The sequence below is a fragment of the Brienomyrus brachyistius genome, unplaced genomic scaffold, assembly GCF_023856365.1.
Source record: "Brienomyrus brachyistius isolate T26 unplaced genomic scaffold, BBRACH_0.4 scaffold74, whole genome shotgun sequence".
Lineage (NCBI taxonomy): Eukaryota > Metazoa > Chordata > Actinopteri > Osteoglossiformes > Mormyridae > Brienomyrus > Brienomyrus brachyistius.
In genome coordinates, this window is record NW_026042349.1 from 516,060 (window position 1) to 534,405 (window position 18,346).

Consider the following 18,346-nt stretch of genomic DNA (forward strand, 5'->3'; position numbering starts at 1 on the left):
TGATGATGCGAGGTTGCATGGCTTCCTGCGACTCTAGGGACATGATGTTGCGAGGTAGCTTAGCTTCCTGTGACTCTGGGGACATGATGCTGCGAGGAAGCATGGCTTCCTGCGACTCTGGGGACATGATGCTGCGAGGTTGCATGGCTTCCTGCAACTCTGGAGACATGATGCTGCGAGGAAGCATGGCTTCCTGCGACTCTGGGGACATGATGCTGCGAGGAAGCATGGCTTCCTGCGACTCTGGGGACATAATGTTGCGAGGTAGCTTAGCTTCCTGTGACTCTGGGGACATGATGCTGCGAGGAAGCATGGCTTCCTGCAACTCTGGGGACATGATGCTGCGAGGTTGCATGGCTTCCTGTAACTCTGGAGACATGATGCTGCAAGGAAGCATGGCTTCCTGCGACTCTGGGGACATGATGCTGCAAGGTAGCTTAGCTTCCTGCGACTCTGGGGACATGATGCTGCGAGGAAGCATGGCTTCCTGCGACTCTGGGGACATGATGCTGCAAGGAAGCATGGCTTCCTGTGAATCTGGGGACATGATCCTGCGAGGAAGCATGGCTTCCTGCGACTCTGGGGACACGATGCTGCAAGGAAGCATGGCTTCCTGTGAATCTGGGGACATGATGCTGCGAGGAAGCACGGCTTCCAGCGACTCTGGGGACATGATGCTGTGAGGAAGCGTGGCTTCCTGCGACTCTGGGGATATAATGTTGCGAGGTAGCTTAGCTTCCTGTGACTCTGGGGACATGATGCTGCGAGGAAGCATGGCTTCCTGCGACTCTGGGGACATGATGCTGCGAGGTTGCATGGCTTCCTGTAACTCTGGAGACATGATGCTGCAAGGAAGCATGGCTTCCTGCGACTCTGGGGACATGATGCTGCGAGGCTGCATGGCTTCCTGCGACTCTGGGGACATGATGCTGCGAGGAAGCATGGCTTCCTGCCACTCTGGGGACATGATGCTGCGAGGCTGCGTGGCTTCCTGCGACTCTGGGGACATGATGCTGCGAGGTTGCGTGGCTTCCTGCGACTCTGGGGATATGATACTGCGAGGAAGCGTGGCTTCCTGCGACTCTGGGGACATGATGCTGCGAGGTTGCGTGGCTTCCTGCGATTCTGGGGACATGATGCTGCGAGGAAGCATGGCTTCCTGCGACTCTGGGGACATGATGCTGTGAGGAAGCGTGGCTTCCTGCGACTCTGGGGACATGATGCTGTGAGGAAGCGTGGCTTCCTGCGACTCTGGGGACATGATGCTGCGAGGTTGCGTGGCTTCCTGCGACTCTGGGGATATGATACTGCGAGGAAGAGTGGCTTCCTGCCACTCTGGGGACATGATGCTGCGAGGTTGCATGGCTTCCTGCGATTCTGCGGACATGATGCTGCGAGGAAGCATGGCTTCCTGCGACTCTGGGGACATGATGCTGCGAGGAAGCATGGCTTCCTGCGACTCTGGGGATATGATGCTGCGAGGAAGCATGGCTTCCTGCGACTCTGGGGACATGATGCTGTGAGGAAGCGTGGCTTCCTGCGACTCTGGGGACATGATGCTGTGAGGAAGCGTGGCTTCCTGCGACTCTGGGGACATGATGCTGTGAGGTTGCATGGCTTCCTACGATTCTGGGGACATGATGCTGCGAGGAAGCGTGGCTTCCTGCGACTCTGGGGACATGATGCTGCGAGGAAGCGTGGCTTCCTGCGACTCTGGGGACATGATGCTGTGAGGAAGCGTGGCTTCCTGCGACTCTGGGGACATGATGCTGTGAGGAAGCGTGGCTTTCTGCGACTCTGGGGACATGATGCTGTGAGGAAGCATGGCTTCCTGCGACTCTGGGGACATGATGCTGTGAGGAAGCGTGGCTTCCTGCGACTCTGGGGACATGATGCTGTGAGGAAGCGTGGCTTTCTGCGACTCTGGGGACATGATGCTGTGAGGAAGCGTGGCTTCCTGCCACTCTGGGGACATGATGCTGCGAGGAAGCGTGGCTTCCTGCGACTCTGGGGACATGATGCTGCGAGGTTGCGTGGCCTCCCTGCCCCTCGTTTTCAGTCACAGACCAAAACCCATAAAGGCTGCATGGGGCAGCTTAGACGGGAGGTGGGCGGCAGCCGCCAGCTTGGCCCCAGCGTTTACAACAAGTTGTGTAAACAAACACTAACAAACAAGACTGGGCTGCATTCAAAGGAAGCATCAGCCAGACATGGTGCTGTGCAGACAAAACCATTAAGTGGCCACAACAGCATGGCAGAAACAAAACATGAAGGAAAATGCTTCACATGGGGATGCAAATGCAGCCCTGGGCTTTTGTGCACAAAATATACTAAACTGAGCTCACAAAATCCCTAAAACATGCACAAGATTTTCCTTTTTCATCCTCTCAGTTTGTGATTTTGAGCTTTCTAACCATGCTTTGGTTTTGTTCTCGCCTGAAGAAAACAAGCCGCAACGTCAACAGCCGTCGAGGGACTGTGCTCAAGCCATTCGCAATTTACAATGGTGACAATGCTAGTTGTGAATAAATTATTAACTTAGAATAAAAGGCAAATTCATACCTGACATGTAAATATGTAAATGGTAACTAAATGACCGCAAATAGATTTTTTTCCATTAAAGAAGCATGGAGAATACATCTGGAATGGGAAACTTACATTATTATAAATATAAGGCCTCATGTACACATATAGGCCATTAGTTATTACCGTGCACAGCGTTAAGAACTAGATGAGCGTAACACCTCCTTTCTACCATAGAATAGTTTTACGTTTGCTGTGGACATGTAGCAGGTCTAGCAGAATAAGACGAAGCTGGATTGGCTGAGGAATGCAGTAAACATATATTTATTATTTTGCATAGAATTGAACGGCATATCCCCTAATTTCCATCACAGAATTGTGTGCTACTTTGTGTGGACATGTGGCAGGACTAGTAGAAGAAGACCAAGCTGGACTGGAGACAAATTATGCATTATAACAAAGATTTGAGCAAATAAACTTACCACCAGAAAACCCATGGTATTCATACAGATGACTCCAGCGATTGGCATTTGAAGGCATGTTTCCTTTGGTCAAATAACTAAAACACAACTTAACTAATCAAACACCATACAAAGTAAAACGGAGAGCACGAAAAACAACTGTGTGCACATTTTAGGGATTCTCATACATAAAAATAAAAATAAAAAATAACACATTCCATGACTATCTGTGCTGTGCCCCCCCAGGGTTCCGTAGATAAGGGATTTCTTGGTGATAAACAATGAATAGGTTCTGACATTTTCAGGCTGTCACCTCATAGTTATGTCTATTTATATTCATTTAATTTTATGTAGAAAAAAAAACAGAAAAAAACTAATATAAATGAATACAGGCTGAAACACTGGGAGGGAGGGAGGCTGACTGGCTTCTCAGTCAGGTTCTGGGTCACTTTGCCACTTACTTGGGTTAATTGGATATAGTTACTGGGTAACTTCACCTGCTGTGATTCTAGTACTAACACTGTAAAACCGGCAGATTCGAGGTCACTAGCCGGGCGTCCTTCAGCCCTCCATAAAGCACTTCGGGAAAAAATTAAAAAGGAAATCCTAAAAATCATGGGGGGAGAATGATAAATCTTCACGGGGGAGGGGGGGGAATTAGGGGGAGAGCCAACAGACTCCCATCATAAATAAGCTGGTCCTAAATTTACAAGAAACCTCAGCAAAAAAAAAAAAAATCTAAAAAGTCATAAATAGTTTGTTGTGCAAACAATGGCATAGTAATGTCAGAGAACTGATCCTAATAAGAGGGTTTCAGGCAAAAGCCAAATTAGGAAGCAACATTTGGCTTCCTGGCTATAATCTGCATACATAATATATCTCTCAGACAGGTGATGGGGTGTTTATGCAATGAAAGAAAGTACATCACACATCAATTACCACTCAGTATAACATTTCACAAAGAAAGCATTTGAAAATGCTCTATAGTGCACATGCTTTTTGAAAAAGAAAAATTTCAAAGAAATAAAAGGACCTTGTGTGTGTGAATGCCTTCCACTCAAAGTTTGATCTTCAACTTAATGCCTTAAAACCTCTGCAGATACAGTCCAGTACAGGCAATAAGAGCTGTGCTCTGCCTCTGTGTCCTTACATTCACTGACAATGCAACGTGCCGGAAAATCACCTTTAAATAGTTTATCAACCGAAGCAGAAAAGCTACAATAAATACTGCATAAAAGGAGTCGACTTGGAGCCTCCAGTCTGCTTTCACATTTACATGTAGGTAACCAGTAGGAAGCAGGCAGCTGCTTTGGCTCGTTGGGGGCTGAAGGCATCGCTGAGGCTATAGCACCCGCCCCTGTGCAAATTCAGAGCAGCAGCTGTGTGGGTCCGACTGCCTGCACGCCAGTCACACGGCTCCCATGTCCAGCACACTCCTCCAGGTGTCTGCCAGTCCGTTTCCTGACATGGGGCTCCTCTCCTCAAGGCTGCCTTCCACACCCCCCTTGCCTCGACTCCACATGGGCACTGTGGGACGTACAGGCCTCGGGAGAGCCAGGGCTCTCTTGGGGAAGACAACATGGTACAGCTCCTCCTACCAGGTGTCAGGAAGGAACATAGCAACATTCAGGGATGCGGTGCTAACAAAGAACCTGCATATCGCTGTCGAGTTTATTACGAAGTTCAGCAGAGACGGCAAATATTGGCACTAGGGTGCTGGCTTTTAGAGCTGGAAAGTTCAGGTCCAAAAAGTAAAAATCCAGGCCAAGATTTTGTTTAAACCAACCAATTGAGAATAAAGAGCCACAATCACAAAGTATTTCGTCTTTGGCTGGATTGTTAATCTCCGGACCTGGACTATCCACATCTGCTGCCTTTTGCCATACCTTGAAATAAGTGCATTATGGAGAATATATTCTGTCAACCATGTAAATCTGCAGCTTTCAAGAACCCAGCTGTGTGCCCCTGGCCCCTGATGGAACTGGACTGGCTGGACATAACTGCCTCACGGTGTGCTATTGGCTGTCTATTGACTGTCTATTGGCTGTCTATTGGCTGTCTCCCTGAGTGTGTGCTCTCCCTAGTGCCGTATGGCCTCACTAGGTTTGCATGGTGTGTCAGGGGATGTGGATTTCCTGGTGATGTGGCCTCCCTGGAATGTGTAGATTTGCCGGTGGTGCTGTCTCACTGGGTCATGCATGATTTGCCGGGGTCTCACCATTGTTCGCGGGTGAGTGGGGGGGGCGTGCCTCCGGGCCCGGCGTGGCTTGGCGCAGTAAGCCTCCAGGTGCTGCAGGTCGCAGCCACGGAGGCAGCACTGCTCCACAATGCCCTTACCCCGCAGACGGGTGCCCCCCCTAGCACCTGATACCTTACCTGAGGACAGAGGGACACAGAATGGCTAAGCCACTGCAGTCACCATTACACAGCTCATTCTCATATAAAGAACACAAACAAACATCTCCACAAGTAGGTACATGAAAACAATATATGCGGATTCCCAGATGGATTCCTTGAAGTCAGTATTTAGTTAAAGAAAAATTTTCACGTTTTAAATATGAAGAAATTAACAGCTTAACAGAGCTGGACTCTGTTACTGGAATGATTCACAGTAACTACCTGTTACGATAACTACCAAGTGCAGAGTAACTAAGCATGCATTCACAAAGGCAGTTTCTTTAACTTTCTGTCCCTATTTATAACTGTAAGAAGTGAAGACGTGTCCGCATTCCCTGGCGATAGCCTGCCTGAAGGTCCTTCATAGCAGCTGCTATCCTTGGAGGAGGAACACAGCAGAGGTAAGCAGGGAAGAGGTCAGGCAAGCAAAGTGCCACCTTACTGACAGTGAGAAACACATAACCTCTGTTCAGGGGAACAAGTTTACTGCAGAGCTGTAGCAAAACAGAACAAACTGCCTGACAGACATCAGCTGGACCATAATTTGACAGTGAAAAAGGCATCCATTCAGAGCTACCATCGGACTTAAAGACCTGGAATTGCAACTAGCTGATATGTTCAAGTGCCCTGATGTGGGCACAGATCTCCTGCTCTGCCATGACATTGCTCATTTTAATTAAGGTTGGTGGCAGATGCGTGTTCCCAGTGCAGCATGTCGTACGATCCCCAGCAGCTTAGGAAGAATAAACATTGGTCCAGTGTGGTGCTGCCCCCTAATGGGCCGATTCCTGTACAGCTCGGGGGCAGATTCCTTTTCAGTTTGACACATCAGTGTAGTTAGCGTTAACTGTTTTAATTTACCGATATTTTCAGTACAGATAAATTTAAATAAACCTTTGATATTTTTATGTTTTCTTTAGTAATATATTTGTGTGTAATATTTTACATATCCATCCTTCTGGTATAGCAGTGTAAAGTTCTTTGTGATGTGCAGATGTACCTCTGTAGAAGCCTCGGTCCCCACACACAAACTGCAGGTCGGCCACCAGCTCACGGCCGCAGCGCGCTTTCAGGGCCTCCGCTCCGCTGTGGAGACCCGTCAGGTACAGCATGGAGTAGAGAACGCAGAGGCTTCGCCACCAGCTCACCTGTGAGGACGGGAGGAGCAGCTCAGGGAGACAAACACACGCTCTGGTGATGCTGCGCTAGCAAATGTGGTCCATGCGGGGCGTTATTATTCTGCTGTCACAGTCCACAAATTCAGAGCGAACAGGTACTCACCTGCACCTGCACGCATATGTGCACACACACACACACACACACACACACACACACACACGTAACACAAACACATGCAAACATTTCTATGAGAAAAACCTTAAAACCAACGATGACAACTTAACCCCCACCCAACCCTAACCTTGATCATAAGTAACCAAACAAAATATGAGACTTCTGGCATTTTTAGTTTTTTGACTGCAGTCACAGATCTTCACGGAGACTTGAAAAATTTTCCCCACAACGTCAAAATAACAGGTTTTTATTATACTGTGGGGGCCATTTTGGCCCCACAATTTAAAATAAACACGACACACGAGCATACATACACACACAAACATGCACACACACACAGACACACATTAGCCACACCGCACTAGCTAATAAGAAGCTGTATCCTAGACATGGGCCATATTGACACCATGCATCAGACTGAGGGGGTTAGGGACTGCGGGGGGTTAGGGTTAGGGTTAGAGAACTGGATTGTAATTGCAGGTAAGGGAGAGAGGGAGGTTCAGACCAGACCAGTCACTAACAGCAGTAAACAAACTTGGGAGAAGGAAGGAAATGATTAACTCTGAAAACCTTCTCGAAGCCCCTCTCATGAGCCTGACCTAAAACAAGAAAATATCAACAATGTATTTTCAATGGATTGAAATATCCCTGAGTAAAGAAATGGCTTAGAGTACAAGTACAATCCAAATACAGACCTAAAATAATCAGTTACACTTCCTCAAATGTTATCTAATTACTGAGGATAATGATCAGATGTCACGTTTTTCCTCGAGAGTTAGGACAACAGAAAACGTCATCGCCCTCCAGGAAAAGCACTAAATGCAAAATGGTCCATGAAGTGACTTTAAATAAAATAAAAAATGCCGTCATTGTCCTTTCAGAGGTAGCAAGTTCAACAAATTCAATGAAGACCCACTGATTGAGCCCACGTTTGTTCAAAATCAGCAGAGGACGGTGTATATGTGCTATTAACACAGGAACACAACATAAACCACAGCAGCTTGGAGGAAGCCTGTAGCCACTGCTTCTGGAAAGATCTTCCTCATGCCTGCCCAGTCTACAGATAGTATGCAAAGTATGTAATCCCAGTGGTGCACCAGGAAACCGCATGACTCACACGAGAATACAAATAAATAAGAAAAATCATTTGAAGAAATGAAGTATAGGGAACAGGCGGCGCCGTCAAGCATGGGGATAAACAAGATAGTCCTTGATAGAGGGACACAAAATATCCCTGAGTAATAAAGATAAGAGGATCTGCAGAAGTGCCTCCGCAAGCCAAACACAGACAGCCCACAGGATTCAAAATACTCAATTATGAGTCTCAACCAGAACTCAGACGGTTATCAAACTCTCATATGTCTCTCTAAATGCACTGCAGGCTTGTGTGTGTACATACCCTCTGGACCTGAAGGTGCAGTCAATCATGTGGATTGCAGACGCTGTCTCTCAGAGGGCCTGGACTACACTGAGCCCACGGTCAAACAGCAAGCCCACGGTCAAACAGCAAGCCCACGGTCAAACAGCAAGCCCACGGTAACCTTGCTAGATGCCGTTATACAATTTTGCGCTGGTCCAGGGTCACAGGTGGCATACCATGATTCTCAGTTAGTCAGAGAGAAGCTTGATAGGGGTGCGGGGGTGTGACACATTACCCCACTGTATCCAGACCCACAAACAGTAGCCAGCAGCTCAGCTGGGGCCAAAGAGCACATCTGAATGGTCTTAGAGAGCTGCATCTAGGAGAAGCTGCTGGGCCCAAGGCTAATATGGGTGCTGAAGGAGCAGACAAGCGGAAGAAAAGGAGCGGCCAGGAACAGGGCCACGTGCAGCTGTGTGCAGCTGAATGCAGTGTGCTTGTGGCAGTTGGTCTCTGCACTTTAAACAGCAGAACTGTACAAGAGCAGCAGAGCAGTAGTAGAGCCCAGTGAAAAGTTGAGCCTCTGTACGGCGTTATTCAGAAGCATGGTGCAGTGCTGCCACTTAAAGGGAAAAAAGTTATTTCAAAGTTGCTCTCAAGATTACACCCATGTGGCTTTCGGCTAAACTGACAGCCTGACCAGGTGCTCACTGGGTCACAGAACCGGCCCCTGGGACAGCGTGTAACAGTCCTTAATGCCGTCATCACCTTGGCCGGTGAAAGATGGAGGAGATTGATATAAAATAATGCCAAAGCACAGATTCTGCCACCCTTCCCTTTCTGCGCATACAGTACCTTCAGCCGGCGGTGTCTGCATGACAGACAGCGCATGGGTCTCACAGAGGAATGCATCGTCCTGCCCGTCTCCATCACCGTGTCTGTCTCCGGCGACGCAGCCAGCTCTACCAGCCTTGCACAGTGCTGGCCTCTTATATCTCAAGGGGGCGGGGCCTGGCTCTATGCCCCTCCCAGCAGAGAAGAAACAAAAAGACAATGCAACTTTGGCTGCACCAACACCCCTCCCCCTCCACAACCCCAAAAGTGTAAGCAAGCTTTAAAAAAGGCTTCCAGCTGAGAGCTCTTCAAAATAACGGCCCCCACCAAGTTCAGGGCTGTTTGTATGGGATGCTCCCCCCAGCAGCCATTATTAATAACCTGATTTGCCCCGGTATTGCTTGACTAAGTCCCTTCCTAAGCTGGTCTGGGTAGCAGCTTCTTCACAGGGGAATTCTCCTGCGTCAGGGCTTGTTGTGTGGGGACGTGAGATTGACTGGGCATGTCCATCTTCAGATTTAGATGTGCCCAGACTTGTTTGTGCCAGGGTATGCCCATCCACAGACTGCAAACTGGGAGGGGGTCCGCAGCCTGGGGGGGTAGCAGAAAATGCAAAGCTGCTGGGACACATGAATGCAGTTTAACTCCATACTTTGGTACCATAAAATCACAGTTAAATGCTTTCAAGGTGCATAGATTTTTACATGGATGGGATTTCAAATGTTTCGCATCAGAATTTAAAACAATGCTTTAGTTAAACCCAGGGATGTGTACTGCAGCGTCTGAGCGTCTTGGGGTTGCCATTTTAAGATAGATTTTCATAGCAATGTCACTTGTTTCAGGTGCTGATAAGATAGTATTGCAGGTTTTGTAATATATCTTGGTTTCCAAGTAAATCTCTGTTTAATGTTTTTGAGGAGCATACTTAAAAATGCCTGATGAAAGACACAATTACTGGGATTCTACAGAGGAAAAAATACATTTTTTTGCCAAAAATCAGCCACCAGGACAAAGCAAAAAAAATAAATGACAGGCAAGACACTTAGAGACTGGATGCTAGACAGTGACATTTCGGTAAAACCCAAATGTGCTCATTTCAGCTTTAGGGGTCTCCTAGGTGAGGGCTGTGTTTACAGTGCAGCTGACTAACTGCTAAGACAAGGAATCTGGTCCTTCCCATGCATATATGTTGGAGGTGTGAATGAGTAAACCAGGTGTAAACGACACTGGAAACGCTTAAAACAAAAAGAAACAAACAGCTGTCAGACACATTATGATTTATTGCACAAGGACAGAGGTGCAGAGAGCATGGAAAACAGCAGATAATCGCAAGTCAACACAAACAGAAACTAATTTCAATGCCCTCAGCTACTGCCCTGCCCAAACTGTTCAGTGTTACAGTGGTTGGCCACCAAGAGTGAAAACAGAAATCACGTTCTGTCTGCCACATCCTTCATGTGACTCACTCGCCGTACATTTCACCCACAACAGTCGATTCCTGAAAAAAGTTTCACAAAACCTGTGACACCAAAACAGTGGGGAAGACATCAGGTAGGAGACAGAATCCTATCATCCATCATCATGGATTATCTTCACCTCCAGAAAAACTGAAATAATCCCATTCAGCCTGGTTAGACATTTTAATATGCATACAAACCCCCACCCCACCCCACCCCCAGGTCGTGCTCAAGGCTACTGAACAAAAGGCTGTACATCACTGCAGCCATTACAAGCTATTCAGTGCAATTCACAACCACTGACACATGCTCTCTAGTCATTAACACAACGGCAACCTTCAGAAGGGCTATTCAAACTGCTCCCAGGTCAGCACACGAAGCCCCTTGAAATAGAAGACAGATCATGGGAATTAGTCGTCTATATCCGCAGGATTTCTGCTCTACCTCCAGAAATTAACTGGCAAACAAAATGGAATCACCTGGCTGGTAAGGCATGTCACCTAAGACACACCATCGAGGAACAGCGCAGGGTGGCTGGTTCTCCGGAACACAAGCCATCCCATAATGCAAAGGTAAAGATCAGCTTTATTCCGCATGAAATCATATCCCCCCTCACTTTTGTACATGTACAAAATGTACAGTGTATACATTTTCTTTTTATTTTAACAAAATTTCCCATAATGAAACGGAGGGTGATGAAAAGGCATTGTCAGCATTCTCCACACCATGTGACCTGTAACCGGCCTGTACAGGTCATACATTGCACTCAATAATACATGTAGCTAGTGTGTGTCTAAAAAAGGAGAGGGGGGGGGAAAAAATGGGGACAAAAAAACAAAACCTCAGTCAGCACTAAGAACCACAGAACAGGAAACAAAATCACTGCGCATGCCCCCTCCACCCAGCCGAATTTAACTGGGGGGTTCCAGACTCCTCAGAGCAGCCTCCTTTTCCCGGATCTTCTCCCGAATCCGATTTATCCTCTCCTGCCTCGCCAGCTGCTCGAAGTCGAATGCCGTGTGATCTTCTAGCTGGGATGTGACGAGGTAGGGGGGCAGTTCCCCAGCTGGGGACCCATCTGGGCTGTGGCTGGCCCAGTTCACTGTCTCTTCACTTTTGATGTCACACTCATGTTTCACACAGTCCTCATCCTCAGCCCCGGCCACTTCTTCCTGTCCATCTTCAGTAACTTCCTTCTGTCCGAGGGCAGAAGCCTCTTCTCCATGCCCAGCCCTGCTCACATCCCCATCTTCTTCACCATCCGCTGTCTTATCCCCTCCATCACCCTCATGTAACCCCAACATAGCAGGCTGTGAAAGTCTTGTTTTTTTAAGCACAGGTTCCCTTGTGCTTTGCTCCTCAGTTTCCACCCGATGTTTGTCTTCCACAGGGTCTCTCTGGTCAAAAATAGCACAGTGTTCTTGGAAACTTTCGCTTTTGGAATCTTTTACATTTATACAACTACCAGATTCTTCTGCCGATGAGCCTCTAGAGGGCAACATTTGGTCATTTGGATCCTAGATGGAAGCAAGAAAATAGCATTAGCCTAGACATCAAGTAAGCTCTCAACACAAAAGCATACTTGCATACAATAACACTCCACAGACAATTTAGCAACAACAAAATCCATTTGGCAAATTCCCAAATGACTGACGAGTAGTAACACCACCACTAGACCTTGCAGACTACCTAGTTCAGCCCAGCTATGGAGATGTGGAGGGCAGGCGGGACTCACCATCACAGCACCCAGCTGCCAGCTGCTGCATCCTCTGTGTATCTCAGGTAACCTCCTCAGAGTCACACGCACCTCCCGACTGATGCCAAATTTCTGCAGCAAGGCTGCTGCATCCTGAGGATTCACTCCAGCCATGGAACAAGGCTGAAGCAGAGATGAAATCTGAACATTAAGGACAAGCAGAAAAAAACACCCTGTTTAGCTTTCCATTTACTCACTTTTTATACTGTACACAGGAGCTCTAGTGATGCATCGATAACGAAGTTTCTGGCTGATACCGACAGTGGATTATTCCGATACAAATTGCTTGGGAGGTTCTGCAGGTACCCCCTGAGCCTCACCGGCCTGCTCTGACGGCAGCACTGACCTGCACACTGCAGGTACCCCCTGAGCCTCACAGGCCTGCTCTGATGGCAGCACTGACCTGCACACTGCAGGTATCCCCTGTGCCTCACAGGCCTGCTCTGACGGCAGCACTGACCTGCACACTGCAGGTATCCCCTGTGCCTCACAGGCCTGCTCTGACGGCAGCACTGACCTGCACACTGCAGGTACCCCTTGAGCCTCACAGGCCTGCTCTGATGGCAGCACTGACCTGCACACTGCAGGTACCCCCTGAGCCTCACAGGCCTGCTCTGATGGCAGCACTGACCTGCACACTGCAGGTATCCCCTGAGCCTCACAGGCCTGCTCTGACGGCAGCACTGACCTGCACACTGGTCGCGGTGGCACAGGGCTTTTTCCTGTTCCGTCGGGTGCCCGGAGACCTCCGGAAGTTGTTCTGACACTGTACGACAGTCAGGGGTGAAGAGTCTTGTATGGGAACAGGGCGACCATGGCTCCTCTTGAGGGCAGCGGTGGAATTCTTGATGGATAAGAAAATCCGCCCCCCATGGATGATGATGGAGTCACGGGTGAAGCGGAGGATGCGTTCTGGCGGTAAGGAGGTGGGCTCTGAATGGACGGCCTTCCTTTCCTTTCTGGGATGACTGCCTCGCCCTAGGGGCAGGAAGTCCCTCAGGACATTAAAGGCAGCCAGATGCGCACAGGTGATGGGAAGCCAGCAGCAGTTCATCAGCGCTGCAGACGCTGCGACGGCACTGTGGAGACGCGCCCGCGCCAGTCCGTCGTCTTGGGAACCGCTGGAGTCCCCAAGCCGAGCCTCTCTCATCTGGATCACAACAGGAGAGATCCACGTGGCCATGCGGCCGGAGACGGCGGCCCCGCCATCCGCTTTCTTCGCCGAGGGGACTGAACTCATCCTACTCCGCATGGACAAAGGCAGGGCCTCCACAGGAACAACAATCACCTCTGCCTCCTTGGGGACATACAACTCAAACTTCTCAAAGGCCCCTCCATCCTCAAAGCTGCCCCGGCGGGTGGAAGGCTGGCTGGAGTACCGCTTAGAGCCCATTCTGGCCAGATGGGACGTTCTGTCAACTGGTGGTATGTCGCAAAATCACAGCAACCTATGTGCAGGGAGTCTCTGAAGCAAACAAGGACACATGGAACAGCAGCAGGTATTAAAATCCCAGTAAAATTGCTGAGCAAACATCCGTTTCAGTCTAAAAATGTCTTGTGGTATAAATGCTGCATACAATAGTAGCAAGACACTTTAACATGCATAGGACAAATCCCTGTTATTACAAAAGAGTAACGCGTACAAAGCTCAGATATTCTTGGTACTACCCATGAGGACCCCCACTTACCTGAGCATTTTATTCAAATGATTCCCTTTTCTAAAAAGAAGATATAGTACCTTTTCTTTAAATTATTATGGTACCTTAAGGAATTTTGTCTACCTTTCGACATTTAATTCCATACGATTCTTTTTCTAGTTGCTACACAAAAGCTACACAATGCGGCAAATGCAAAACAAAGGAGGAAGACGGGCAAACTGATACTCGCGTTACAAGCATCCTCCGCCTCGATCTACAGTCTAGCTTTCAGAACATAATGCGTATATAACTTAAGGCTAGCAAAACACTGTCTTGCTTGCTTGATTTTTTTTTTTTTTTTTTTTACCAAAGTACCTCCGTGTTTATTTCACGTAATGCACCTGAGGCCTACATCACGATGCCGCTTTGCTTGCTTAACAGGATAACCTGTCGGATAAGGTACCGCAGTTTTAATGGACTTTATCTTCGTTTACTTAGATTTAGCCCAGACTACCTTAAATCCAACTAGTTATCCTGCTAAACAAATCCAACTTTGTGATACGAGCCCCAGTTCCCGGAGACCCGCTCTGTCCGAGGGTCTCAAAAAGGGAGAAGAGCTTAAAACCTGGGAACTGCACAAGCCATCCAGGCTCGTTCGGGTTCACTAGGTGCTGCAGTCTGGGACGCGGCTGCCAGGTACATTAAACCTTAGGCATATTAACCATTATAAGTCGGTCTGATTGCCAGAAGTAAAACGGTGGAAAACAAATCCAAAGGCTTGGATCTTATTTTAACTTTTTTTTTTGTTCAAGTTCAATGCATCACTTTCTTTATAATATACGTGCCATGACACTTTACATTAAATTCTCAACTGCAAATAAAGAATTTGCGCTTTCACATAATTGCACAGGCTAACACCACCAAGCTATTAGAGTGCAGCTGTTTCACGATTTAGGTAAAATATTTATATATATATATATATATATTAAATAATAATAAAACAAACAAAGCAAAGTAATAGTCTTTAAAAGCGTAAAGTTAACCCCCTCCTCCAATACTGACAATATAGGCCCTTAGTAGTATTTTGCACCGACATCACCTGAACGATTGAAACTCAACCTGAGGTACGCAGATACAAATATATCCAATTCCAGTGAAAACTACACGCTCGCGCCCGCCTGGTAGCCTGCCTCTTACGTGCATGAACTGAAATAACATTGTGCCACGAAGAATCGGGTTCTGTGTCTAAATATCTATATTACGCCGCTTACAACTACGACTATAGCAAAAATGTGCGTAATATTTCGCCACCTATTATTTATTACTCGGCTGCTCACCTTATTTAGGCTGCTCACTCGGCGAAGCGGCTCGCAAACCTCAGCTCCATGCCAGCAGCCGCATCCTCTTCCGCTTTCAGGGGTCCTCATTGTGACGTCACAGGGACGGCCGCCACGCCCTGTTTCTATCTGGGAAAGGTGCGCGCAATGATCACATTTCCAAGGGTGTCCCCAGGCAAGATTGCACGTATCTAACTGAAATATACATGGGAACGGAACTAGCACATTCCGCTCGATACGCCTATTTTGCGTCCACAATGTGTACAACAATATCATCACGCAACGGAAGGGATATCTGACAATCCACGGCGAAGCATTAATACCATGCGGAGCTGACGTAACGGGATTTAGAGTACAGATTTTTCTCGACTTTACGAGATTCCAATTCGTTCCAAATCATCGCTCATTAACCGAGATCTTGTATTTCCCATAGAAATGCAATAAAAAATGTGACTTTGGTTTCAGATATATATATATATATATATATATGTATTTATTTATTTTGCCAAATCAACAAATGAAACAAACACGTATTATTCTAATTGACATTTAATAAAAATACATTCACATTTAAACATAAAATCCCTGGAGAAAAACAAAAACACTACTTTGCTAAAATGGTAACATTCACAATCAGGTTTGGTCACTTTGATTTTCAGCAGATGTGGTGGTTTTTTCTTCATGTATACCATTCTGAACTGGTGTAAAATGAACAATGCATAACGGCATCATCTTGTGTCGTGAAATTGGTACAAATCGGGCAGCATCGTACTAATCAGTAGATTACAGTACATTACATGTACAGTAGATTATTCCGGAACCCCTTAGATGTCATGCTAGAGTTTTTTTTCCACAAAGCAAATTTATCTGAAAACCTTGTCGGGGTACGGATGGCGTTTCTGCAGCGTTCGATACTGTGGACCATAATATCCTCTTGGACCGGTTAGAAGGTGTAGTTGGCATTACAGGGACAGCACTTTCTTGGTTCTGCTCATATTTGTCTGATCGCTATCAGTATGCCCATGTAAACAATGAATCATCCAAGGCCACTAAAGTTGAATATGGTGTCCCACAGGGATCAGTCCTGGGCCCGCTACTGTTTACCCTATACATGCTACCTCTTGGTAACATTATTAGAAATCATGGTATTGGGTTTCATTGTTATGCAGATGATACACAGTTGTACATATCTGTTAACCCTGATGATATATCACTGCTATCTCGGTTAGAAGACTTTCTATTAGATATCCAGTGCTGGATGGCAAAAAATTTAACATAAATAATTATGTTAAACACAGAAAAAACAGAAGTTCTGGTAATTGGTCCCAAGGCTGCTAGAAATAAGTTCCACCACCTCAACGTTGGTAACCTTCCTACACAACCTAACATGGTAGTTAGAAATCTTGGCGTTCTTGTCGATTCAGATCTATGCTTTGATGCTCACATAAGAAGTATTACTAGAACTGCATTTTATCATCTACGGAACATAGCCAAGCTTCGTAAGATGCTCTCACTTAATGATGCAGAAAAACTAATACATGCCTTCGTAAGTTCCAGACTGGATTACTGTAATGCCCTCCTATCGGGTTGCCCGTCTGGATCCTTGCATAAACTTCAGATGGTACAGAATGCTGCAGCCAGAGTTCTAACAAACACTAAAAAATTTGATCATATTACACCGGTCTTATCCTCTCTTCATTGGCTGCCAGTTAAGTCTCGAATTGACTATAAAATACTGCTATTAACTTATAAAGCACTAAATGGCCTTGCACCAGAATACCTTAGTGAACTGCTGACCACATACAACCCTCCACGCTTGCTTCGCTCTCAAGCCATGGGATATCTGTTAGTGCCTAGGGTAGAAAGAGCTACGGCAGGCTGCAGAGCTTTCTCCTACAAAGCTCCTCAGCTGTGGAATGGTCTTCCACCGGATGTGCGGGTTTCAGGTTCACTCTCAATATTCAAGTCCAGACTAAAAACACACCTGTTTAGTTTAGCGTATAGGGACACTAGTTCTAGCCCTAGCTAACTCTTCACTCCCAGTCAGACCTGTAGTGTGAGGTGTAGAGCTGGGTGGGGATCGGTGCCATTGGCTTTGGATGAACTGGATTGTCAGTGCTGTCACTCTAGCTTTGCAATCTCTTGTGGAACTGGAGTGCTGACATTTCAGGGACTCCCCATGCCGGCATTCCCACTTGCCTCTCCCTCCTACTGATGCTGCCATAGCCATATCTGCCGGAGCTGCAGATTGCACTTCATATTGTACTCACCTAGCTTTTAGCACTGCCAATAGCCTCCTCTACTATGCCTAATTGTACATTTTATTTCCCCTACTCCTCCTGGGGGGTGATGCCTGGAGACCTCAATCTATCAAGATATCCAGCACACCCGGCCACATGTGACGTCGCCACCACCAGTGACGTCCCTGCATCCAGCTCGCCGTTCTGATCTTCCATGTATGACCTGCTGCCTTACCTCTGGTTGCCTGGCAATTGGAAGAAGACTCTGCTTCGGCATTGGCTTATCATCTTCCTTGCTCTCCTCTCTCTATTTGACTATCCCTGCCGGCCCCTGGAGGATGGGCTCCCCCTTTGAGTCTGGTCCCTCTCAAGGTTTCTTCCTTCTAGGGAGTTTTTCCTTGCCACTGTCGCCTATGGCTTACTCACTGGGGGCTTTGGGTGAGGATACTGTAAAGCGCTTTGAGACAATGTAATGTTGTGATAATGCACTATATAAAAATAAATTTGTTGTTGTTGTTGTTTTTTGGGCAGTGTGCGCTGATTTACGTGCAGATTTTTTAAAAATTGCGAAAATTTGAATTTTTATTTTCCTTCAGAAAAGATGTAAACTCGTAAATTAGGAGTGCTGTATCACCAAGCACCCTTGGAAATGCACACTAATAACGTATTGGAAAATGTTTCTTCTCTAGATCATCATAACTAGCGTTATGGGACATTTTGTCCCAGGGAGGCGAGGTACTGAATCAAAGCTAACCTAATTATTGCAATACATAAATTGTACATACTACACACAAAAAAAATTGGCAATATAGATGCCACAATGGACTTATAAAAGTTCAGAAATCCATGATGAAGCTATACATTTTTTTAGTCTAGATTAATAAGTGGGAATATTAAATATTGTTGGAACTAAAAAAGGAAAATTTTCATTTTGACTTATTTGTATGCATATTATTCTAATTAATGAATGATTAATGTCATGGCATGCATGCTGGAGCAGAGCGGTCCAGGGAGTCCAGGGATTCGGGGGAATGACGGTTTTATTTGGGGA

At 46.8% G+C, this 18,346-nt stretch overlaps 2 protein-coding genes across 4 annotated transcripts; both read right to left on the reverse strand.

Annotated features, from left to right (window-relative positions):
- Positions 1 to 3,608: 3,608 nt before the first annotated feature.
- Positions 3,609 to 8,981, reverse strand: igf3 (insulin-like growth factor 3). Its single transcript, XM_049003027.1, has 4 exons — positions 8,890 to 8,981; positions 6,382 to 6,529; positions 5,203 to 5,360; positions 3,609 to 4,578 (listed from the first exon to the last, which is right to left on the reverse strand). Exons 1-4 carry the CDS (start codon positions 8,962 to 8,964, stop codon positions 4,393 to 4,395), a joined length of 567 nt encoding a protein of 188 aa, XP_048858984.1. The 5' UTR covers positions 8,965 to 8,981; the 3' UTR covers positions 3,609 to 4,392.
- Positions 8,982 to 10,128: 1,147 nt separating this feature from the next.
- LOC125726702 (uncharacterized) lies at positions 10,129 to 15,220 on the reverse strand. 3 transcript variants are annotated; one of them, XM_049003100.1, is made up of 4 exons: positions 15,056 to 15,220; positions 12,770 to 13,546; positions 12,061 to 12,204; positions 10,129 to 11,842 (listed from the first exon to the last, which is right to left on the reverse strand). In XM_049003100.1, the coding sequence occupies exons 2-4, from the start codon at positions 13,472 to 13,474 to the stop codon at positions 11,237 to 11,239; spliced, it is 1,455 nt and encodes a 484-aa protein (XP_048859057.1). In that variant the 5' UTR covers positions 13,475 to 13,546; positions 15,056 to 15,220; the 3' UTR covers positions 10,129 to 11,236. The 3 variants fall into 3 exon arrangements, with proteins under 3 accessions (XP_048859057.1, XP_048859055.1, XP_048859056.1); XM_049003098.1 differs by having other exon boundaries at positions 12,061 to 12,222; positions 15,056 to 15,219; XM_049003099.1 differs by lacking the exon at positions 15,056 to 15,220 and adding an exon at positions 13,770 to 14,490 and having other exon boundaries at positions 12,061 to 12,222.
- Between the last annotated feature and the right edge of the window lie 3,126 nt (positions 15,221 to 18,346).

Excerpts from the sequence above, each read along its gene's own strand:
- LOC125726702 (XM_049003098.1), bottom strand. The coding sequence starts at position 13,474 with ATGGGCTCTAAGCGGTACTCCAGCCAGCCTTCCACCCGCCGGGGCAGC. Across the intron at positions 12,223-12,769 it reads CCACCGCGACCAGTGTGCAG|ATTTCATCTCTGCTTCAGCC; the intron begins GTCAGTGCTGCC and ends CTTAATGTTCAG. Across the intron at positions 11,843-12,060 it reads GGCAGCTGGGTGCTGTGATG|GATCCAAATGACCAAATGTT; the intron begins GTGAGTCCCGCC and ends GCTTCCATCTAG.
- igf3 (XM_049003027.1), bottom strand. The coding sequence starts at position 8,964 with ATGGAGACGGGCAGGACGATGCATTCCTCTGTGAGACCCATGCGCTGT. Across the intron at positions 6,530-8,889 it reads GCAGACACCGCCGGCTGAAG|GTGAGCTGGTGGCGAAGCCT; the intron begins GTACTGTATGCG and ends CCGTCCTCACAG. Across the intron at positions 4,579-5,202 it reads CCACTCACCCGCGAACAATG|GAGGAGCTGTACCATGTTGT; the intron begins GTGAGACCCCGG and ends GACACCTGGTAG.